Genomic DNA, 24,807 nt, shown 5'->3' with positions numbered 1-24,807 from the left:
TGCCAGGACACCAACTGGGCACCCTAGGTCAGTGCGGTGGACTTCAGAAAAAGCTCCCACATGCATAGCTCCCTTACCACGGGTGCTGAGCCCCCAACCCCCCTCCCCCAAAACCCACTACCCACAAATGTGCAACACTACCATAGCTCTTAGGGGTGAAGGGGGCACCTACATGTGGGTACAGTGGGTTTTGGAGGCCTCCCATTTACCAGCACAAGTGTTACAGGTGGGGGGGGGATGGGCCTGGGGCCACCTGGCTGAAGTGCACTGCGGTACCCAGGGGTGTGCTGGTAAATTTTTAACAACAGGCTCTTTCTCCGGACGTAGACAGCTCTGCAGTTAGAAGGGCCAGGGGTGGCCGGGGGGGGGGGGGGGGAGGAGAAACACTTGCCTCTCTCTCCTCCCTCCCTTCGTGTGGGCATGCTAGGCATACCTTTGCTGGCAGCCAATAAATGGACTGCCACCACTCCCAACGTCTTGCTCTGAGCAGCATGCTGGAACTTCTCTCACATGCTTGAGAAGTCCCAGCCTGCTGCCCAGAGCTGGAAACAGGAGCAGCAGTAGTCTATTTACTTGGCTGGCAGGGCTCAGCATCCCCACCAGCAAAGTAAAAGATAATTCAGCAGGGGGCCCAAACCCACATTTTGGGAGCCAGTTGTTAAGTAGCCATGGAGGGCTACTTAACAACCGGCTCCCAAAATTCTTAAAAACTTAACAACCGGCTCTTGCGAGCCTGTGAGAGCCTGCTCCAGCACACCACTGGCGGTACCCACTAAAAGTGCTCCAGGGACCTGCATACACGCAGGCCTCTAGGACTGGTTGCTGCTATATAACATTGGCACACCAGTTGACACCTGAAGACTAATCTCTCCGAAAACGTCCTTTATTGGAATAACCGCGTTTACTCACAGTTAACTGCAGATCAGAGGTTGTGCCCCACTGGCAACGAGTCTCCCTGGTACTGAGATGAGCAGTAGGTCAGAGCTGGCAGAATGCTGTACAATGCCCTCTTTCAGCCACATTCAAGGGAAGAACTAAGTTCTGTAACGTGGCTAACACAGGAAAGGGAACTAAAACTGGCTTACAAAAATGGCCACTATCGCATGGACTATAACAGGAAACACAACAGGGCACACTCTGACCCAGTAGGCAGGGGGAAAAGCACCATGGGAGAAGAGCCTACCAACTACCAACATCGTGAGACTGTAACACAAGCTAATGAAATCACGGAGCCCAATACCCTACACCCACCACAATACAATGCTGATGTGACCCTGTACTGCACCCGAGAGCCACATCTGACCCAGGGAAAGGCTGTGACAGGATCAAACACATTCTGCTGTCATGGAGGTGGGGTACGGCATTTGAGGCTGGCATACAGGCTGGAAAAAAAGTTTTTTAAGTGGGTTTTTTTTGGTGGGAGGGGGTTAGTGACCACTGGGGGAGTCCGGGGAGGTCATTCCCGATCCCTCCAGTGGTCATCTGGGCAGTTGGAGCACTTTTTTGGGACTTGTTCATGAAAAAAAAAGGGTCCAAAAAAAAAGTGACCCAAAATCACGGTAAAAACGCCTTTTTTTCGATTATTAGCTAAAGACGCTCATCTCTCCTCGGCTGATAACCACGCCCCAGTTCCGTCTCCACCACGCCTCTGACATGCCCCCGTCAACTTTATTCGTTTCCGCGACGGAGTGCAGTTGGAAACGCCCAAAATCGGCTTTCGATTATACCAATTTGGCCGCCTTTGCGAGACAAACGTCTCCCGATTTAGGTCGCACTATAGGCGTTTTTCTCTTTCGAAAATAAGATGGATAACGTTACAACCATCAGCTGGAGAAAGGTCCATCAGAAGGACGCTGCAGAAAAGAGGGGTGTGGAAAGAATTTGTGTCAAATGCAGCAAGCACCTTTTGCAGAAACGTTTTGCTGCTTATCATATGATGTAACATATAATAAAGTGCACATGTACTTGTTTTGTAGATCGATAATACTACGTAACCTCTTACTTTGTATATATAGAGACAGCCCAGCGTTCTTAAAATGAACACATTTATTTTCTCTGTTAAAGAGAAAATTTCTGTAAAAATAAAATTTTTCTCCGAGGACAAGCAGGCTGCTTATTCTCACAACTGGGTTGACGTCCACGGCAGCCCCCACCAACCGGAAGAAAACTTTGCGGGCGGTCCCGCACACAGGGCACGCCCCCACCGCGCATGTGCGGCTGTCTTCCCGCCCGTGCACGACCGTTCCCGCTCAGTTTTTTTCTATTCCGCGCTGGAGAGAGATGTGTTATCGTCTCTCTCTCTGTCAGCCCTGGAAACCGGATTACGGCCTAGCCGCGGCTTTTTTCTGTACGCGTTCGCGTATTTTTTCTTTCGCACTTAAAAAAGAAAAAAAAGTGTCCTCGTTGTTCTTAGCCGCGAGGGTGTTTTGTTGCGGCTTTGTGGTCGTTTTCTTTTCGGGTGTGCTTTTCACCGCCACCATCGACGACTTTGACTTCGCCGATGCGATTTTTCCGTCGATGTCCTCGAAGGTCCCAAGCGGATTCAAAAAGTGTGGTTGGTGCGGCCGGCAGATCTCGCAAACCGATACCCATGCTTGGTGCCTCCAGTGCCTCGGCCCGGAGCATAATACCAAGACGTGCACCTTGTGTCTCGGCTTAAGGAAGCGGACACAGGTGGCGAGGCAAGTTCTTCGGGACCGTCCTTTCGGAACTTGCGCCGGCCCTTTGACGTCGACTTCGACGGCATCGGTGTCGACGGCTGGATCTTCGGTACCAATGTCGACGAAATCGGCGCCAACTCTGGCACCGACCTCAGGAGTAGAGGTACCATTGGCCCGCCGGCCTGCCGGTGACGGCAGGGTTGAGCGGCCGCGCGGGCAGTCGGCCCCGGCCACTCCCTCTACCCAGGGCCATCGAGACCGAACCCTGTCGGATCCGATTCCTCGAGGCTGGGGGGGTTCTACCTCCTCTTCGTCTCTGCCGCCGAGCGCCGATGACGGGCATCGAAAGAAAGCAAAGAAACACCGTCATTGGTCGCCCACGGCGCACGGGACTGCCAGCTCCGGTACCTCGAGGGATGACTCGACGCCCAGGAAGCGGCAGTGCCGAGAGGAGCGTTCCTCCTCGGTTGAAGAGGTGTCGCTGCATCAGTCCGCGGGTACTTCGGTACCGTCTCCTGGACCTGAGCAGCTTCCGGCACCGACACCCACAACGGCCCCCCCCTGCCTTTCCCGACAGCGGGCCTTGACGAGTGCCTCCGAGCCATCCTTCCGGGGATTCTGGAAGGGCTGATGCGCCAGGCTCTGCTGGCACCGGGGGTGCTTGCGCCCCCTGCGCCGTTGATGGAGGCGCCGGTGTGCTCTAGCCCGATGCCGAGGCCGCCAACGCCGCTTGCGGCACCGGAGTCGACCGCCACTCAGGTGGAGTCGACGTCGATGGAGGGAGCTTCCTCCCCGCCGGCGCAGGAGTCCACCGATCGACGCCGTCATCGAGGACGTGGTTCCTCGCAGTCGAGACGGGCCCAGTTGAGGTCTGAGCTGAAAGAGCTCATGTCCGACACCGAGGAAGAGGAGGCCTCATGGGGGGAGGAGGAGGACCCCAGATATTTCTCCTCAGAGGAGTCTGTGGGCCTTCCCTCCGACCCCACTCCTTCACCGGAGAGGAAGCTCTCGCCCCCTGAGAGCCTCTCCTTTGCCTCCTTTGTCAGGGATATGTCTATTTGCATTCCCTTTCCCGTGGTTACTGTGGATGAGCCGAGGGCTGAGATGCTCGAAGTCCTCGACTCTCCATCACCACCTAGAGAGTCTTCCACGGTGCCGTTGCACAATGTCCTCAAAGAGACACTGCTTCGGAACTGGCTGAAGCCATTATCTAATCCCACCATCCCCAAGAAAGCGGAGTCCCAATACAGGATCCACTCTGACCCAGAGTTGATGCGGCCTCAATTGCCTCATGACTCGGCGGTCGTGGACTCTGCTCTCAAGAGAGCACGGAGTTCGAGGGATACCGCCTCGGCGCCCCCGGGGCGGGAGTCTCGCACTCTGGACTCGTTTGGGAGGAAGGCCTACCAATCTTCCATGCTCGTAACCCACATCCAGTCATACCAGTTCTACACGAGCATTCACATGCGGAACAATGTGAGGCAACTGGCGGACCTGGTCGACAAGCTCCCTCCAGAGCAGTCCAGGCCTTTTCAGGAGGTGGTCAGGCAGCTGAAGGCGTGCAGAAAGTTCCTATCCAGGGGTATCTATGACACCTGTGATGTGGCATCTCGAGCTGCGGCCCAAGGTATAGTGATGCGCAGACTCTCCTGGCTGCGTGCCTCTGACCTGGACAACCGCACCCAGCAGCGACTGGCGGATGTCCCTTGCCGGGGGGATAACATTTTCGGCGAGAAGGTCGAGCAGTTAGTGGACCAACTACACCAGCGGGAAACCGCTCTCGACAAGCTCTCCCACCGGGCGCCTTCAGCATCCACCTCTGCAGGTGGACGTTTTTCCCGGGCCCGGCAGGCTGCTCCCTACGCCTACAGCAAGCGTAGGTACACCCAGCCGGCCCGAAGGCCTCCTCAGGCACAGGGACAGTCCCAGTGCGCTCGTTCCCGTCAACAGCGTGTTCCTAAGCAGCCCATGCGCCTCCACAGCAAAAGCAGGGGACGGGCTTTTGACTGGATCCATGGGAACATAGCCGCCATCAAAGTGTCCGTACCGGACGATCTGCTGGTCGGAGGGAGGTTGAAAGCTTTTCACCAAAGGTGGCCTCTTATAACCTCCGACCAGTGGGTTCTCCAAATAGTGCGGTGCGGATACACCCTGAATTTGGTCTCCACTCCACCAAATTGCCCACCGGGAGCCCAATCCTTCAGCTCCCATCACAAGCAGGTACTTGCAGAGGAACTCTCCGCCCTTCTCAGCGCCAATGCGGTCGAGCCCGTGCCACCCGGGCAGGAAGGGCAAGGATTCTATTCCAGGTACTTCCTTGTGGAAAAGAAAACAGGGGGGATGCACCCCATCCTAGACCTGAGAGGCCTGAACAAATACCTGGTCAAAGAGAAGTTCAGGATGCTTTCCTTGGGCACCCTTCTACCAATGATTCAGAAAAACGATTGGCTATGTTCCCTGGATTTAAAGGACGCTTACACTCACATCCCAATACTGCCAGCTCACAGACAGTATCTCCGATTCCGTCTGGGGACATGGCACTTTCTGTATTGTGTGCTGCCCTTTGGGCTCGCCTCTGCACCACGGGTGTTCACGAAGTGTCTCGTGGTGGTTGTGGCTTCTCTACGCAAGATGGGGGTGCACGTGCTCCCGTATCTCGACGATTGGCTGGTCAAGAGCACCTCAGAGGCAGGAGCTCTTCGGTCCATGCAGTGCACTATTCACCTTCTGGAGCTGCTGGGGTTTGTGATAAATTACCCGAAGTCCCATCTCCAGCCAGTCCAATCTCTGGAATTCATAGGAGCGCTGCTGAATTCTCAGACGGCTCAGGCCTTTCTTCCCGAAGCAAGGGCGCAGAACCTTCTATCCCTTGCCTCTCAGACCAGAGCGTCTCAGCAGGTCACAGCTCGGCAGATGTTGAGACTCCTGGGTCATATGGCCTCCACAGTTCATGTGACTCCCATGGTTCGCCTTCACATGAGATCTGCTCAATGGACCCTAGCTTCCCAGTGGTGTCAAGCTACCGGGAATCTAGAAGATGTCATCCGCCTGTCTGCCAGTTGCCGCAATTCACTGCACTGGTGGACCATTCGGACCAATTTGACCCTGGGATGTCCATTCCAAATCCCGCAGCCCACGAAAGTGCTGACGACGGATGCATCTCTCCTGGGGTGGGGAGCTCATGTCGATGGGCTCCACACCCAGGGACTGTGGTCCCTCCAGGAACAAGATCTTCAGATCAACCTCCTGGCGCTCCGAGCGGTCTGGAACGCGCTGAAGGCCTTCAGAGATCGGCTGTCCTACCAAATCATCCAAATTCGGACAGACAATCAGGTTGCAGTGTATTATATCAACAAGCAGGGGGGCACCGGATCTCGCCCCCCTGTGTCAGGAAGCTGTCGGGATGTGGCGTTGGGCTTGCCGTTTCGGCATGCTTCTCCAAGCCACATACCTGGCAGGCATAAACAACAGTCTGGCCAACAGACTGAGCAGAGTCATGCAACCGCACGAGTGGCGCTCCATTCCAGAGTGGTACGCAAGATCTTCCGAGAGTGGGGCACTCCCTCGGTGGACCTTTTCGCCTCTCAGACCAGCCACAAGCTGCCTCTGTTCTGTTCCAGACTACAGGCACATGGCAGACTGGCGTCAGATGCCTTTCTCCTCCATTTGGGGACCGGCCTCCTGTATGCTTATCTTCCCATACCTTTGGTGGGGAAGACCTTACTGAAGCTCAAGCAAGACCACGGCATCATGATTCTGATAGCGCCTTTTTGGCCCCGTCAGATCTGGTTCCCTCTACTTCTGGAGTTGTCCTCCGAAGAACCGTGGAGATTGGAGTGTTTTCCGACTCTCATTTCGCAGAACGACGGAGCGCTTCTGCACCCCAACCTTCAGTCTCTGGCTCTCACGGCCTGGATGTTGAGGGCGTAGACTTTGCTTCGTTGAGTCTGTCTGAGGGTGTCTCCCGCGTCTTGCTTGCCTCTAGAAAGGATTCCACTAAAAAGAGTTACTTTTTCAAGTGGAGGAGGTTTGTCTTTTGGTGTGAGAGCAAGGCCCTAGAACCTCGTTCTTGTCCTGCACAGAACCTGCTTGAATACCTTCTGCACTTATCAGAGTCTGGTCTCAAGACCAACTCAGTAAGGAATCACCTTAGTGCGATTAGTGCTTACCATCATCGTGTAGAGGGTAAAGCCATCTCTGGAGAGCCTTTAGTCGTTCGATTTATGAGAGGCTTGCTTTTGTCAAGGCCCCCTATCAAGCCTCCTGCAGTGTCATGGGATCTCAACGTCGTCCTCACCCAGCTGATGAAACCTCCTTATGAGCCACTGAATTCATGCCATCTAAAGTACTTGACCTGGAAGGTCATTTTCTTGGTGGCAGTTACTTCAGCTCGTAGAGTCAGTGAGCTTCAAGCCCTGGTAGCTCATGCTCCTTATACCAATTTTTATCATAACAGAGTAGTCCTCCGCACTCACCCTAAGTTTCTGCCAAAGGTGGTGTCGGAGAGTTCCATCTTAATGAGTCAATTGTCTTGCCAACATTCTTTCCCAGCCACATACCCGCCCTGCTGAACGTCAGTTGCACACATTGGACTGCGAGCGTTGGCCTTCTATCTGGAGCGGACACAGCCCCACAGACAGTCCGCCCAATTATTTATCTCTTTCGACCCAATAGGAAGGGGGTCGCTGTCGGGAAACGCACCATCTCCAATTGGCTAGCAGATTGCATTTCCTTTACTTACGCCCAGGCTGGGCTGACTCTTGAGGGTCATGTCACAGCTCATAGTGTTAGAGCCATGGAGCGTCAGTGGCCCACTTGAAGTCAGCCACTATTGAAGAGATTTGCAAGGCTGCGACGTGGTAATCTGTCCACACATTCACATCTCATTACTGCCTCCAGCAGGATACCCGACGCGACAGTCGGTTCGGGCAGTCGGTGCTGTAGAAATCTGTTTGGGGTTTGAATCCAACTCCACCCTCCAGGACCCGATTTTTATTCTGTTCAGGCTGCCACTCTCAGTTCGTTGTTCTTTGTAGGTCAATTTCTGTTATACCCTTGCCGTTGCAGGTTCAATTGACCTGGGTTCTTGTTTTGAGTGAGCCTGAGAGCTAGGGATACCCCCAGTCGTGAGAACAAGCAGCCTGTTTGTCCTTGGAGAAAGGGAATGATACATACCTGTAGCAGGTGTCTCCGAGGACAGCAGGCTGATTGTTCTCACCTACCCTCCCTCCTCCCCTTTGGAGTTGCGTTTTACTCATTCCTTTGCTTGTCATTCAACTGAGTGGGAACGGTCGCGCACGGGCGGGAAGACGGCCGCGCATGCGCGGTGGGCGTGCCCTGTGTGCGGGACCGCCCGCGAAGTTTTCTTCCGGTTGGTGGGGGCTGCCGTGGACACCAACCCAGTCGTGAGAACAATCAGCCTGCTGTCCTCGGAGAACACCTGCTACAGGTATGTATCATTCGCTATAGTTGAAACCATGTTGCTTGTTGTACACTGTGTATTCTCAGATATGGTGAATAACTTGGCTACGAGCAACTTTTTGGTCCAGTATGGTTAACTGTTTTCAAAACCTGTAAGCATTGTACCAATACTGGTAAAATTTAACATAACTGAAGAGCTGGACTCAGGGAGATTTATAAACAGAGGTTGTTAATGACCACATTTTACTAGGAAAGTATGAAACTATAATGGAACAAAATTGAACAGGAGACCTAAGAAGCAATGCAGCCAAAAACAGGTAAACTGACACTTTATTGGATTAAACATTACTGCAGCTTACAAAATGGAGAACTAAGGATTCCTTTTACAAAGCCGTGCTAGTGATTAGCAGCACGCCAAACGTAACAAAGCCCATTCCATTTCTATGGGCTTCATCACATTCAGCACGTGGTAATTACTACCACGGCTTTGTAAAAGGAGCTCTAAGTGCTTCCTATTTTATGTCTGTGGGGAAAAGCTCAGTAAGTCAGGCTATGAATATGAGGTGTGCTTTGTGATACTAGAACACAGATATCTATATAATAATTTGTACCTCAGGTTCGCTGGCTGGCTGGGTTCGTAACATGTTGCTGACGTCAGCTTGCCTCCAGCGTTCCCTTCCCTCTCACTGTCGCGCCCTCTCGTAGAGACAAAATGATGTCAGAGGAGGGCGTGACACTGAGAGGGAAGGCAAAGGGAATGCTGGAGGCGACGCGAGCCCAGCCTGCCTGCTGCCACTCTGACCTGAGGTAAGATGGACGGCTTACAGGCAGGGCAGCAGGGAGGACAGTCACTGGTCATGGAGGGGAGGGCAGAATCGCTGCACATGGATGGGATGGCGAGGGCAGGGCAAGAAGCGAATCACTGGATTTCGATGGGATGGGAGGCAAGGGTGACAATCACGGGGCACGGATGGGATTGCAGGGCAGCGGAGAATCGCTGGACATGGAGGGGAGGCCAAATCGCAGGACACGGAGGGGAGAATCGCGGGACACGGATGGGAAGGCAGGGCACAGGACAATCGCTGGACATGGAGGGGAGGACAATCGCGGGATATTGAGGGGAGGGGAGGGCAGAGGAGAGAAGAATCGATGGACATGGATGGGAGGAGAGGAGAGAATCGTGGGACAAGGATGGGAGGGCAGGGCAGAGGAGAATCACTGGACATGGAAGGGGCTGGGAGGCGAAGGGGAGAATCGCGGAACACGGATGGGAGAGCAGGGCAGAGGAGAATCGCTGGACATGGAGGGGATGGGAGGGGAGAATCGTGGGACACAGATGGGAGGGCAGGGCAGAGGAGAATCGCTGCACATGGAGGGTATGGGAGGCGAGGGGGAATCGCGGGGACACTGACTGGGAGGGCAGGGCCAGAGGAGAATCGCTGGACATGGAAGGGATGGGAGGCGAGGGTGAGAATCGCGGAACACGGAGGGGAGGGGCAGAGGAGGAATCACTGGACATGGGAGGGGCGACCAGAATCGTGGGACAAGGAGAGAGGGGCAGGGCAGAGGAGAATCGCTGGACATGGAGGGGAGGCCAGGGCAGAGGAGAGTCGCTGGAAATGGAGGGCAGGGCAGAGGAGAATCGCTGGACATGGAGGGCAGGGCAGAGGAGAATCGCTGGACATGGAGGGAAGGCCAGAATCGCAGGACAAGGAAGGGAAGGCAGGGTGGAGGAGAATCGCTGGACATGGAGGGCAGGCCAGAATCGTGGGACATGGAGGGCAGGGTAGAGGAGAATCACTGGACATGGAGGGGAGGCCAGAATCGCGGGACACGGAGGGGAGAGCAGGGCAGAGGAGAATCACTGGACATGGAGGGGAGGTCAAAATCGTGGGACACAGAGGTTAGGGTAGGGCAGAGTAGAATTGCTGGACATGGAGGGGAGGAGAGAATTGCGGGACACGGAGGGGACGGCAGGGCAGAGGAGAATTGCTGGAAATGGAGGGGAGGCCAGAATCGCAGGACACGGAGGGGACGGCAGGGCAGAAGAGAATCGCTGCACATGGAGGGGAGGTCAGAATCGCGGGGCACGGAGGGGAGGGAAGAATTGCTGCATATGGAGGGGAGGGCAGGGGAGAGAGGAGAAATCGCTTAGACTAGAGCCTTCCTAGGGCCCGTTTCATTTTTGACGAAACGAGCTTGGTTGCACTAGTATAGAATATGATAGAAAATGATGACTTTGAAACCATTGTCTGCCTACTTTTCTTACTTACTACAGTATTTCAGACCCTACATAAACTCTGTCTTTACCCTTGGTTCCCTACCCCTATGGATGACATGCGTCTGCCCTATACTTTCTTGGATTGTTCCTTGCAGTCACCAACTTTTCTGTGAAAAAACATTTCTTTATATTACTTCTGAGTCCATTTCCCTCCAGAATCCCATCTTGACCTAAATTTTCCTTTCCACTGAAATATAGGGAATAGTGGAAATATTAATATTTTCTGATCATCTTTGGTTTATGTGATTACATTCAGGTAGAAATTAGTATTCAGATAGCATTCCAATATTCAGCTGCATTTGACCGGCTAGGATCAGCACCTTGCCCGTTAAATGTGGGATAACAAGCTATCCACCAATATTCAGCAGTACATGGCCAGCCATATACTGCTAAATATTGCCGGTCAGCAGCTAGTGGATAGCCAGTTATATCGGGCGATATATCCGGGGATCAGATGATTTTTAAAGTCAGACTGGTCAAGCCATATTTCACCACGTGAAACCATGGAATATCTTTGGCCGGTCTGAATTTGACCAGCTAGCACTAAATATTGGCTTGGCATGGCTAAAGTCTGACCAGCCAAAGTTAAACCGGATATTCAATGCTGGTCACCGGAAACAGCCAGACATTGAATATCGGCTCTCGATGCCAGCTGCGGGAGTTAGCTGGTCTAACAGGTCCCGCAACTGAAAATCAGCCTCAGTGTGTCTGTTAAAATTATTTTTTGTCAGTAAATAAAGTAAATTCTCCAAGGACAAGCAGGACATTGTTTCTCACATATGGGTGGTATCATCCAATGGAACCTCAGTGCGGATGGTACCCCGAGTTGTGTATCTTTAAGCCGCCTTTGGTAGTATCACACTGAACATGCATGAGTGCCTTTCCACCTGATATGAGCATACAGAACTAGCAGTCTTTGTTTTTCTGCAGAGAGGTTGAATTCTGTGAGCTCTCCCCAGTGTTTCATTTCTTTTTTCAGAATGCCTTTCCTTGCAATATGGAATTTTTTTCCATTATTTTTATTTTCTAGTTTTTCCTTCTTACCCCTCTAATTATTAGTTTTTAGGCAAATTTAAGTTTCCTTGTACTTTTTTGGAGCTCCTGAGGCCAGAGTACCAGCTAGGTAGCGAAGAGATTTCTTTATTTTTCATAATTGAGCCATTTTATTTTGCATCGGCTGTGTTCCCCTTGATGTCACAGAAAACATCCAGTGGCTTTAAGTGATGCATTAGGTGCAACAGAGTCATTTCTGGGACTGACCCCATAGCTGGTGTCTGTCATGCCTAGGCCCCTGACCATGAGGTCTCTAATTTTTTCTTCTGTTTAAAAATGCAGAAAAGATATTCCAAAGCAGAGACGCCCTGCGCGAGAAACTTTTTGGTGTTTTTAAGATCAATTCATCAGCATTGGAGGTGTAATGTATCTCCACGGAGAGGTGAGCCCTTGAAACACGATGAAGGAAACCCTCACCGGGCTGTCGGCCAAAACCCTGAGTCCTCTCTGTGCCTCCCGCCGTTCCCCAGGAGTTGAGCCCCTGAGTTCGGGCGGCCAGCAACAGAGAGAACAAAGTCCAGCACAAAGTCCACAGGGTTAGACCAAGCAGAGCAGGGTCACAGCAAACCAGGGCTAGGCAACAGGTCAACACCAGGCAGCGGTCACTAGAAGGTCCAGGAACAGGCAGGGGTCAGTACCAGGCAGCGGTCAAAAGCAGGTCCAGGAACAGGCAGTGGTCAATACCAGGCAGCAGTCAGAAGCAGGTCCAGGAACAGGCAAAGGTCAGAACCAGGTTGACCGCTGCCTGGTGTTGACCTGTTGCCTAGCCCTGGTTTGCTGTGACCTGCTGCTTGGTCTAACCCTGTGGACTTTGTCTCTCTGTTGCTGGCCGCCCGAACTCAGGGGCTCAACTCCTGGGGAACGGCGGGAGGCACAGAGAGACTCAGGGTTTTGGCCGACAGCCCAGTGAGGGTTTCCTTCATCGTGTTCAAGGGCTCACCTCTCCATGGAGATACATTACAGAAAGCCGAAGCCCTGATAGACTGAGGGCAGAGCCTTAAATAGGAAGGAATCAGGCTCAACCAGGCACAGCTGAAAACAAGATGGCAGCCCCCATCAGGAACACCTTTCGACCAAATAAGGGCTTCCTTCCTGCAGCTGCCACCTCCAAGATGGCTGCCCTGGCCTAACAGCCCTCTTCAAGATGGCCGCCAAACCCTGGAATAAACCTGAATCCAAGATGGCCACCAGTGCCAGCTCAGAACAGCCAGGAAACGTGACAGGAGTAGGCTTACCATTATGTGTCCTCTGAAAAGAGGACACATGTCACGCTCTCCTACCCCGCCACCGCCACGTCTCATGCCCCGACCCCGCCACTCCCCCTTCGGGTCCTCATTCCGCCCCTATCCCCCCTGTCACATAGTCCCCCCCTTCACATACCCCCCCCCCCCCCTCACATCTAGCCCTGGTGGTCTAGTAGCGTCTTCTCTTCGGGGCAGGAAAGAGCCCCCTCTTTCCTGCCCAGAGCGCTGCCTGCCCTTGCCTGCTGCATCCTCCTCGGTCTGGCTGGGGATTCAAAATGGCCACCGAGAGTTGAAGCGGCCTCGCGAGAGTTCAACTCTCAGCGGCCATTTTGAATCCCCAGCCAGACCGAGGAGGATGATAGACAGGGGAGGCAGCGCTCCGGGCAGGAAAGAGGGGGCTCTTTCCTGCACCGAAGACGTCACTAGACTACCAGGGAACATGGTAAGGAAGGGGAGGGGACTGGCGACCAGACCCACGGCGCCGATCGCCCGCCCACACGCACGCGCCTGCCCGCACCCGCGCCCATGTTTGTCCAGAAATCCGGACAAACGTGGGTGCAGGCAAAATCCGCCGGACGCCCTGGACATGCCCTCAAAAAGAGGACATGTCCGGGGAAATCCGGACGAATGGTAACCCTAGACAGGAGGCATCGGTCCCCATAACTGGGGAAGCTGAATTAGACAGTGGGGATGCACTGGCATGAAGGGGTTCTCCCCCTGCCTCGACATCGGGCACTGGTAGACCCTCATTGGACCCGACACCGAGGGATCCCGATGTCATGCATCGAGCGAAGGCAGAGAAGCACCGACAACAGTCTCTTTCGAAGCACAGTGCTAGGACCCCCAGGTCATTGGTACCCTCGATACCTGAGAAGCGTCAGTACCACTCTCCCTCCATGGAGTTAGTGCTGATGTGCCAGTTTCCTAATCATCAGGACTAGCCTTTCAATTTGGCACCAGAAACTACACAGGCTGTCACCGAATTGACACCAACCCCACCTTTATGGTTCCAGGTCATGCTGCAGAGGAGAGGATCTTGGCCCAGAGCAATGTTGAGACATTGAGGGCATCGATGCCTGCCATGGCTCCACCCTAGCTGGTCCTGGAGGACCATGCCTTATCTGTTGCCTGGATATCAACACTGGCACCTAGAAAGGGGCCATTGTTGGCCTCAAAGGAGGTGGTGCTCCTCTCCATCTCATCAAGGGAGGAAGCTCCTCTGGTATCTAGGGCAGGACCTTCTTAGCACTCATGCCCTGAGTCTAGACATCAGTGTAATTGCCTGAGGCAGGCACAGACTCAGCCTTCTCAGGTAGAGTACCTGTAAAATGAAAACTGTAAACCGCTTAGGTCTAAGTGATATATAAATACTTAGATAAAATAGTACTATGCTGAGTCTGACTCCAGCCATTCCTGGATGTCTGAGGTAGAACCGGAGGAGGTATTGAAGGAGGGACCTTCAGATCCCTCTCGACATCAGGAGAGGAGAATCCCCACCAGAGGAATTCTCCTTTGTGGGCTTTTTGAGGGAAATGGCTAGGGCCATTCCATATCATTTGGAGATTGAGAACGAGCCTAGGGCTGCTATTTGGACATCTCGATTATGAGAATCCCCCTAAGGAGGCTGTTACAGTGCCCATGCACAATATCCTGTGGCAGGCACAGATGAAGAATTGGGAGACCCCTCTCTCTCTCTGTGTAGCCAGTTCCTAAGAAGGTGGACACTAGGGAAACAAGTCCAAAAGGCTTCTAGATTCAAGAAACCTTAGCTGCCCCACCAATCTTTGGTGGCTAAATCTACTCTCAAACAGCCAAAAGTTCTAGAACCCACACTTTGGCATCCCTGGCATGAGATGCTAGAACCTTGGAGTCTTTTGGGAGAAAGGTTTATCAAGCCTCTATGCTTGTGTCCTGCATTGAGGCCTATCAGCTGTACACACGCATTTACTTTGGGGACTCGGTGTGCAGTGTGTTGGAGTTTGCAGACTCTCTCCTGGTGGATAAGACTTCAAAAATATGCAAGTTAGTAGCCAAGCAAGTAGTGCAGGCAACCAGTGATGCTTTTGATATGGCATCCAGACTTTGCACATTGGCTACTACCTGGCTGCGTGTGTCAGACCTAGAACCAGCTATTCAGGAAAAGCTGGCAGACATCCTCTGCCAAGGAGACAGTCATTTGGGAGACAAGGTGGAAGAGGTTGCTAACTTCATTGAGAAGAGAACTGACACCATGAAAACCATTTCTCGGCCCACTTCTTCAGCGGCCTCCACTTTTCAGAAGTATTCAGGCAGGAACCAGAGGCGGCCCTACTACTCTCAAAGGCCTGACCTTCCCAGCAGTCTCATGGAGCTTGGTTCCAGACCTGGACAGCAGAAACCCCAGAAGTCCTAGCCAGCTCACCAGTCAAAGTAGGGGGGTGAGGTTTTGACTGACAGTAAAAGTGACCATCTCGGACAACTCTCGGGAGAGAAGCTAAATTTCTTTTTTTCAAAGGTGGCTCCTTATAACCTCCAGTCAATAGGTTCTCAAAATAGTTTGGGGGATACGCCCTCAACTGCCATCAAGTTTCTCCAAACTGTCCACCAAAGGCATCCTTTTACAGCTCTCAGCACCATGCAGTGCTTGCAGAGGAACTCTCCCTCCTTCATAAGGCTCATGGAGGTTGAACCCATTCCACCAGGGGAAGAAGGGAAGGGATTCTATTCCAAGTACTGCCTAGTGCCCAAAAAGGCAGAAGGAAAGGGGGGTTTCATCCCATCCTAGACCTAAAGGCCCTCAACTACTCTGTTGTGATGAAATTTGATATAAGGTGCATGCACTACTAAGGCTTGGAGCTCACTGACCCTACGAGCTGAAGTAACAGCCACCTTCCATGTCAGGTACTTCAGATGGCAGGTGTTCAGTGGCTCAAATGTAGCTTCCATCAGCTGGATGAGAACGACATTGAGATCCCATGACACTGGTGGAGGTTTGAAAGGGGGCTTTGACAAAAGCAAATCTCTCATAAAGCGAACAACTAAAGGCTGTCCAGAGATAGGCTTACCTTCTACACGCTGATGATACGCACTAATTGCACTTATGGAGTTAGTCTTGAGCCAGACTCTGATAAGTATAGAAGTTATTCAAGCAGAGTCTGTGTAGGACAAGAAAGGGGATCTGTGGCCTTGCTGTCACACCAGATGGCAAACCTCCTCTATTTAAAAGAGTAACACCTCTTAGTGAAATCTTTTCTGGAAGCCAGCAAGACCCGGGAGACACCCTCCGAAAGACCCAAGGAAGCGAATTCTAGACCCTCAACAACCAGGCCATGAGAGCCAGAGACTGGAGGTTGGGATGTAGAAGCGACCCCTTGTTCTGAGTGATGAGGATCAGAAACATTCCAAATGCCACAGTTCTTCAGAGGACAATTCGAGACGAACAGAGAATCATATCTGATGCGGCCTGTAGGGCGCAATCAGATTCATGGTTCCGCGAACTTGCTTGAGTTTCAACAAAGTCTTCCCTACTAGAGGTATGGGAAGATACGCATACAGAAGGCCTGTTCCCCAATGTAGGAGAAAGGCATCTCATGCTAGTCTGTCGTGGGCCTGAAGTCTGGAACAGAACTGAGGGACCTTGTGGTTGTACTGAGTGGCAAAAAAAATCCACAGAGGGGGTGCCCCAAACTCTGAAGATCTTGTGGGCTACACCCATATTCAGGGACCACTCATGAGGTTGCATTATCCTGCTCAGTCTATCGGCCAGACTGTTTGTGCCTGCCAGATAAGTGGCTTGTAGAAACATTCCGTGACCGCGTGCCCAGAGCCATATCTGGATGGCTTCCTGACACAGAGGGCGAGATCCAGTGCTCCTCTGCTTGTTGGTTTAATAATCATAACTGATTGTCTGTTTGAATTAAGATAATTGCTTTGACAGCCAATCTCTGAAAGCCTTTAGAGCATTCCAGATCGCTCAGAGCTCCAGCAAGTTGATCTGAACATCTGTTTCCTGCGGGGACCAGGCTTCCTGAGTGTGAAGCCCATCTACATATGCCCCCCACCCCAGGAGAGAAGCATCCGTCATCAGCACTTTTTGTGGCTGAGGAATTTGGAATGGAAGTCCCATGGTCAGATTGGATCGAATTGTCCATCACTAACGAGAGTGTACCAGCTCGGGGGACACTTGGATGACATCTTCTAGATTTCCCATGGCTTGATAAAACTGAGGAGCCAGGGTCCATTGAGCAGCTCTCATGTGCAGACCTTCCATGGGTGTAACATATACTGTCGAAGCCATGTGGCCCAACAACCTCAACATCTGCCAAGCTGTGACTTGCTGCATTGTCCGAACTTTGCATGCGAGGGACAGAAGGTTATACGCCTCTGGGAGATAGGCTTGAACAGTCCGCGTATGGAGCGGGGCTCCTATGAATTTCAATTGCTGTACTGAGGAGAGATGGGACTTGGGGTAATTTATTACGAACCCTAGTAGCTCGAGCACTTTAATAGTCTTCCAGATGGATTCCCAAGCACCATCCTCCGAGGTGCTTTTCACCAACCAATCATCGAGATAAGGGAACACATTCACTCCCAGTCTAACGCTGCAACTACCGCTAGACATTTGGTAAACACCCTGGGACCTGATGCGAGGCCAAAAGGCAACACGCAGTACTGAAAATGATGTGTTCCCAGCCAAAACCAAAGATACTTCCTGTGAGCTGGAAGTATCGGGATATGTGTATATGCATCCTTCAAGTCCAGAGAGCATAGCCAATCATTTTTATGAATCATGGGAAGAAGGGTGCACAGGGAAACGACCCAGAACCTTTTTTTGAACCAGGAATTTGTTCAGGGCCCTTAGGTCTAGGATGGGATGCATCCCCCCCTGTTTTTTTTTCCTGCACAAGGAAGTACCTGGAATAGAATCCCTGCCCTTCTTCCCATGGTGGGTTTGACTGCATGGGCCTTTAGAAGGGTGGAGAGTTCCTTTGTAAGCACCTGCTTGTGCTGGGAGGTGAAAGAATGGAAGTTTGGATTTCAAATTTAGGGTGTATCCTAACTGAACTATTTTAAGAACCCACCGGTCGGAGGTTATGAGAGGCCACCTTTGGTGAAAAAACTTTAACCTTCCCCTGACTGGTAAGTTGTCCAGTATGGACACTTTTATGGTGGCTTTGCTTTGCTGGAGACAGTCAAAAGCTCCTCCCTTGCTTTTGCTGGGGAGCAGCAGGGGCCTTAGGTGAACGCTGTTGATGAGAACAGCACGCTGGGGTGTGGCTTGAGTAGACTGATGAGCTGCCAAGGGCATACCTATGCCTTGAATAGTCATAAGAAGTATCCCGGGACCCACCAAAATACCTCCTGGATGAAGAGGTGGTAGCAGAAGGTGCCCGGCGGGAGAGAGAAAACATAGTATCAGTATGTTCTTGATATGGTCAAGCAGTTCTTCTACCTTCTCTCTGAAAAGATTATTCCCCGGGCATGGGGCATCTGCCATTCTCTTTTGAACCGAAAGGTCCAAGTCAGAGACACGCAGCCATGAGAGTCTGTGCATCGTTATACCTTGGGCAGAGATTCTGGATGCCATGCCAAAAGTATCGTAAATGCCCCTGGCCAAGAACTTGTGACACGCCTTCTGCTGTTTGACCAGCTAGCGAAAAGGCTTGTCGTGCTCCAGATGGAGCACATCAACCAAGTAAGACAGCTGCCTCACCGAGTTCCGCAAGTGGACGCTCATGAAGAGCTGATATGATTGTATATGGGCAATGAGCATCATGGCCTGATACATTTTTCTCCCAAAAGAGTCCAAAGTCCTAGCTTCTCTGCCGGGGGGCGCCAAAGCATAGTCCCTAATACTCTTGGCACCTACCACCATGGAGTTGTGGAGTAACTGAGACCTCACCAACCCAGGTTCCCTGTGGATCCGATACTGGGTGTCAGTTTTCTTGTGGACCACAGGGACAGAAGGGACGCCCAGTTCTGCATGAGGACTGCCTTGAGTACCTCATGCAGGGGGGCCGTCACTGCCTCCTTAGGTGAAGAGGTGTAGTCCAGGACCTCAAGCATCTTAGCCCTGGGCTCATCCTCCATTTCTAATGGGAAGGGTATGGCCTCAGCCATTTCCTGCAGAAACAAGGTGAAAGAGAGGCTCTCAGGTGGTGATAGCCTTCTTTCAGGTGGAGGGGAAGGTTCTGAAGAAATCCCATAGGATTCAGCGGAGGAAAAGTACCTGGGATCCTCTTCAGACTCCCACGAGACTTCGGTGTCGGACAGCACTTCCCTTAGGGATTCCCGAGATTGAGCCCGCCTCGACTTCAAAGACCCGTGGCCTCGAGAACGGCGTAGATAGGTCTTGATTAAAGAGATTTAGAAAACTAGGGTTTGCAGTGTTATGACAGGAAAAGAAAGGGCTATAAGGTCCACCTAGTCTGCCCATGTATCTGCTCTTCTATCCCTATGAACTCATCTGGCAGCAGAGCTATTATATCTCACAGTGTCACGGTTGTGACTGTATCCCATGCCTACGCTCACCTCGCCTCCTGGTGGCCAGGCCCTATGGCTTCTGTGGACTGTCTTCTCCGTTTCCCAAACATGTTCCAGCATCCGGTTCCAGCCAAGCCCATTCCAGTCCTATTCTGATGTTCCAGCATTCCAGACTTACTTGTGACCTCATCTGTAATTGCCTTTATTAAGCACCTGGGAATTTTCAGGCTTGCCTTTGCAACAGAGGTCTTCAGATGAGTTTTCGTCTGTGTGTTTGTTGCAGTTCCATCCCTGCTAGTTCTTGTCTTGCCAGTCTTCAACTTCTACTCCAACCCTGCAAGCCTTCTTTAGTTCTTATCCTGCTTGTTTGCCCTGTTTGTCTTCAGCTTCAGTTCCTCCACTGTTTGTTCCAGCCCTGTCTGCTTTCAACTTCCATTCCAGCTCTGCCTGAATCCTGTTCCAGCCAAGCCTGCTTGAGAATCCTGAAGACTGTTTGAGAATCCTAAATCCTGTCTGGGAATCCTATCTACAGCTTCAGCTCCAGTCCAGTAGTTCCAGTCCTGCTTATTCCAGCCCTGCTCATATACAGCTTCAGTTCCCATCCTGCTAGTTCCGGTCCTGCTTGTACCAGCCTGTCTGTGTTCAGCCTTGCTTCCTGTTTGGGTGGTTCACCTGCTGCTGCCGGTCACTGGCAGTGGCCCAAGGGCTCACTACTCCGAACTCTGTGACAGTCCGTGACACACAGAAAGTGAAGATTGCTGTATATTGTTGTTTACAATAGATTTACTAAGCAACACAATATATTGTAATTTTTTGTCAAATATCACAACTCAGTTTTCACTCATACCTTTATTCGTTTTATAAAACTATCATGCCCCTTCACTTGGGCATGACTAAGGCTTCTCGCCATTTGTTTTCAATAGCAAACTACACTGATAAATTAAGGGGCCCTTTTACTAAGATGCGTAGGTGCCTATATGCATACAACATGCATCAAATTAGAACTACCGCCTGTCTACCGCATACCCTGGGTGGTAATTCTATTTTCTACATGCATCTAAAATGCACAGCAGAAAATAATTTCTATTTTCTACCCTGTGGCTCTAAATGGGCGGTAATCAGCAGTGTACGCTCGCTGAGTACCGCCTGGTTAACACATGAGACTTTATCCCTAAGTTAATGGATGTGTGCTGATTTTTATTTTGCCGCACATCTATTTTTGGCAAAAAAAAAGCCTTTTTTGCAGGTGCACTGAAAATGGACCTACACATGTCTACACCAGCGCAGGCCATTTTTCAGCACACCTTAGTAAAAGGGCCCCACAGGCCTTAAAAGGAAAGATTAGGAGAACAAGGCCTTAAATACTTACTATTACTACTACTTATAATTTCTAAAGTGCTACTAGACGTACGCAGCGCTGTACACTTGAACATGAAGAGACAGTCCCTGCTCGACAGAGCTTACAATCTAATTAGGACAGACAAACAGGACAAACAAAAGATAAGGGAATATTAAAGTGAGGATGATAAAATAAGGGTTCTGAAACAAGTGAATAAGGGTTAGGGAGTTGAAAGCAGCATCACAAATGTGGGCTTTTAGCTTAGATTTGAAGACGGCCAGAGATGGAGCTTGACGTATCGGCTCAGGAAGTCTATTCCAGGCATATGGTGCAGCAAGATAAAAGGAACGGAGTCTGGAGTTAGCAGTGGAGGAGAAGGGTGCAGATAAGAGAGATTTACCCAGTGAACGGAGTTCCCAGGGAGGAATGTAGGGAGAGATGAGAGTGGAGAGGTACTGAGGAGCTGCAGAGTGAATGCACTTATAGGTCAATAAGAGGAGTTTGAACTGTATGCAGAAACGGATAGGAAGCCAGTGAAGTGACTTGAAGAGAGGGCTAATATGAGCATAACGACCCTGGCAGAATATTAGTCATGCAGCAGAATTTTGAACAGATTGAAGAGGAGAGAGATGGCTAAGTGGGAGACCTGTGAGGTGCACTAGCGTTTTTAGTGCACGGTAAAAATTAGCATGCACTAATGCTAGAGACACCCATAGGAATATGTGGGTGTCTCTAGCATTAGTGCGCACTAAAAACACTAGCACATGCCTACAGCACAGCTTAATAAATAGTGCCTTAAGGTAGTAAAAGACTGGAAAAATATTTAGCATTATTTTAATCAAATAATGATTTTATATACATATATATTTCATGCTATACTTGAATCCACCTTATTTATTGGCTCCCCCCAGTATATCACTTAGAGACATATATAATAAGTGTATGCATATTCAGGGCAATTCTATAAATTCACACATCAGTTTAGCCACCCCAGTACCATATGTGTATCACCAATTGTATAACAGCATCTTGGTGCCATGATTCCATTACAAAATACTAATGTAAGTTGGCATTGGTGCGCCTATGTTTAGGTGCGCTCTCCTATGCCATGTCAATGGCAGGTGTAAGTTGGTGCGCCAAGTGATGCATAGAATCTATAGTATTCTATAAACTACTTTGCTGCCTTCTAGAATAGTGCCTCTAGTCACCTATCAGTTAATGGCCCATACCCCTTGGTGTCAGTTTATAAAATTGCCCTAATTGTGAACAAAGCTTATAGCTATCAAACTACAGATTTATAGTAAAGTTTTTTTAAACTTATAGTAAAATTGGTTTTGTTTTGTTTTTTATTTTCAACAATAATAAATTAAGATATTCTGAAACAATCAATGGAAAAAAAACTAACTTCAATGTGCATGCCGTTTCTGTAGTAAGGATAAGCAGCACAGAAATGACATTATGATCAATATTTGCCAAATTGTATTCTATATTTTTTAATTCACTTTATTTATTGGCTCCCCTTCTATTGTATTTGTTGTAATTATTGTCCTGTCTTATCATTCATGAATAGTCTAATACAGGGAACCTTCCTTATATTTGTTATTTTTAATGTAGCAAAAGAAGAAGAATGATAAGTCGGCAAACAGGTTTGTGAGTGCCCCCAATCTAAGTGCCATGGAATCTAGTGGAGTGGGCAATGGACATCCTACCCGCTTGGAACCCATTCCTAATTCACCCATCCATGATGTTGAGTTCAACAGCAGCAAACCACTTCCACAGCCAGTGGCACCCAAGACATATTTGAGGTGAGCTGTGCCTCACCTGTCACTTGTTAAAACTTGGAAAACGTCTGAGATTCGAGAGCTATTACTTTTAAAAGCTAAAGACTATAGATATCACTGTGCGATATACTGTATTTTATCTTTTATACAATACAATTTTGACCTCTCTTGACAGTATTCCTTTTTGTTATAGAATGTGAAACATATTTTTCAACATGTTCTGTGTATAATTTATAAAACTATAAAACCGTTTACAAATCTGTTTCTTCTATGCAGTTTAGTAAATATTTCCCAAGTGTGTGTGTTATTTTACCAATTTTTATTTTTAGACTTGTGTATTTTGTAACGCCTTCATCTGATTGTTTTTGTGTACATACCTTTTTTTGTAATCATTTTAACCTGTTTGTTGTGCCATATTTCATAAAAAAGGCAAGTTCATTCTAAAAATGGCCTTGCTTTTAGTTGTTCAGTGTTGTTTTTAACTAATCAAATGAAATTAGTATTGCATCTGGCCTAAAATTAAATGACATAAAATGTATTGCTAGGAGAATAAACTAAGCCATACTGCCCCTATTCAGAAGGGTATATAGTTGATACCCCGTACAGTTGGATTCGGGATGAAGAATAGAAGTGTTGTACCTAGTCTCGACTTGGTGCTGCCATTCTACTCGTATTATACCCTCCATCTGCAAATTTAAAGCATTTTTACTGATAACAGCCGTAGAGATGACTTTTTGCCAGCCTCATCACATGGTTCTAAATCAAAGATTAAATATGAAAAAAATACTATTAGGTAAACAGTTCTGCATTAACAGCTAACATTTTTTTCAGATACTGGTTTTGCTCCTGTTTTCTGTGCATGGACTATGCATACACGTTTAGATGTCTGTAGCATGAGTATAAATCTGCATGAATTTCAGGAATGGGAATGCTGCAGTTTGCTTGCTTCTGTGCCTTGCCCGTTCCACTGATATGAATGGTATCCTTTTGGTATGTTTTATATTTAGAGTAAAAGAAACCCCACTTAAAACACTTGAAATTGTTTCTTGGCACTAGCTTCCCTTCTGATAAATATAGCAAATGTTTGTGGGGTAGCAATAAAGGATAGAAAAACTTGTACTGCATTATTACATTCCTTTTGAGTTTGTAATAAACCTATTAAATTCATCTCCATAAAACTACTTTTACATGTTTGTGGAAGCAACCTAAAATGTGTATTCCTATTAAATCTGTGAGAAATCCATCATTATTAAACACATTTCTGAAAGAATGCGTTTTTATTATCTTTCTCAAAACCGACTTTACTAAAAGAAAAAAAAAAAAGGATGTTTGAAATCTAAGTATTTTGTATATACATTTAAGTTCACTGTACACTAGCTAACAATGTATTATCTTTTGATGAGGCTGTTAATTGGCACTCTCTATGCTGCTGATGCATACTAGTGGAATGGATGATCACAGGTGCTGAAAAGGGACAATAATTTTTGAACAAAGAGTATTTGATTTCTGCTATGAAGTACTGTACATGCACTCTCTCAGTTATGCTTTTTGCTCCTTTTTCTCCCCAAAACTAAATTTTTTACACCCATTTATTTGGTTGTGGGTTGTAATGTTTCTCTCTTTTATGAATTTAGCCCTCATCAGACTGAAGCTCCACCAGATCCTCAGCGCCAGGAGTGGTTTGCCCGATACTTCACATTCTGAGGGATGCTCTTTTTTCCCCCTTTGTGGCACAGCTTTGGTGTGGACTATTTGTAAGAGCATGACCTTATAAAAAATCCTATGTGAAGAAGCTTTGCAGTAACCATGTCAAAAACTGTGAATGAGAGTGTATGTCTCTCTCTGATTTGAAAATGCACTGTTTTTCTTGTGAATTGTTGGAATCACTCTGTACGTTACTACACAGTGCGTGTAGCAATCGCTATTTTTATTTTTAATTAAAATGAAAATCTAAACTTTGTAATAAATGCATAATAAACTTCCATAGGTCAAAGAATGTCTTCTCACCATGAGTTCTGCACATGTACTTTCCAGGGCTTTCATTAAAGACTTTTAATATTCTGCTTTAAAAAAACTCTAAAATCACATATCAACTTATGCACTCACATTCCAGGACTGATTTTTCTCTGTGTCCATTATATAGACGCTTCCCTTCCAGCACTTCCTTCCATTCTGCATTCATTTTATCACTTTCTTCAACTGCTATGTCAGGCTTCATGATCTTTTCAGCCACTTTCAAACATCTAAACATTTGTTGGCTTATCAGGCAATTTCAGAAAACTAAGCTTTAGAGGGATTGGCTCTGAGCTAATGGCTGTCAGAGGACTTAAGTTGAAACAGAAATTCTTGCAGTTCTTCAAGACTTTCCCTTTGTGAAATTTAAATTGTGAGGAGTGATTTTTTTTTTCATGTCCATCAGAATCCTAATCATCCTGTCCTTTTGTTGTGGAGCAATACTTCTGTGTCTCTTGGTATTTATTTGTATACTCTTTCATGGTGGCTTAGCACCAGCCCACTTATGGGTTTGGCCATCTGCCTATTGAGATCACAGGCAGAAAATCTAAAC

The 24,807-nt window shown here is 49.1% G+C and overlaps 1 protein-coding gene across 1 annotated transcript in view; it reads left to right on the top strand.

Moving 5' to 3' along the window:
• The window catches only part of FAM184A (family with sequence similarity 184 member A), a 306,691-nt gene extending 282,165 nt beyond the window's left edge, over nucleotides 1-24,526 (top strand). Inside the window, exons 17-18 of the mRNA XM_030198559.1 lie at nucleotides 22,075-22,265; nucleotides 23,876-24,526. Of these exons, the coding sequence (XP_030054419.1) occupies nucleotides 22,075-22,265; nucleotides 23,876-23,945 (261 nt within the window). The 3' untranslated portion in view covers nucleotides 23,946-24,526. The remainder of the gene's footprint in view (nucleotides 1-22,074; nucleotides 22,266-23,875) is intronic.
• Nucleotides 24,527-24,807: the final 281 nt, after the last annotated feature.

This window comes from Microcaecilia unicolor, chromosome 3 (genome assembly GCF_901765095.1).
Source record: "Microcaecilia unicolor chromosome 3, aMicUni1.1, whole genome shotgun sequence".
Lineage (NCBI taxonomy): Eukaryota > Metazoa > Chordata > Amphibia > Gymnophiona > Siphonopidae > Microcaecilia > Microcaecilia unicolor.
The sequence above is the reverse complement of the archived record's forward strand: the minus strand, read 5'-3'. Positions and strand labels throughout refer to the sequence as shown.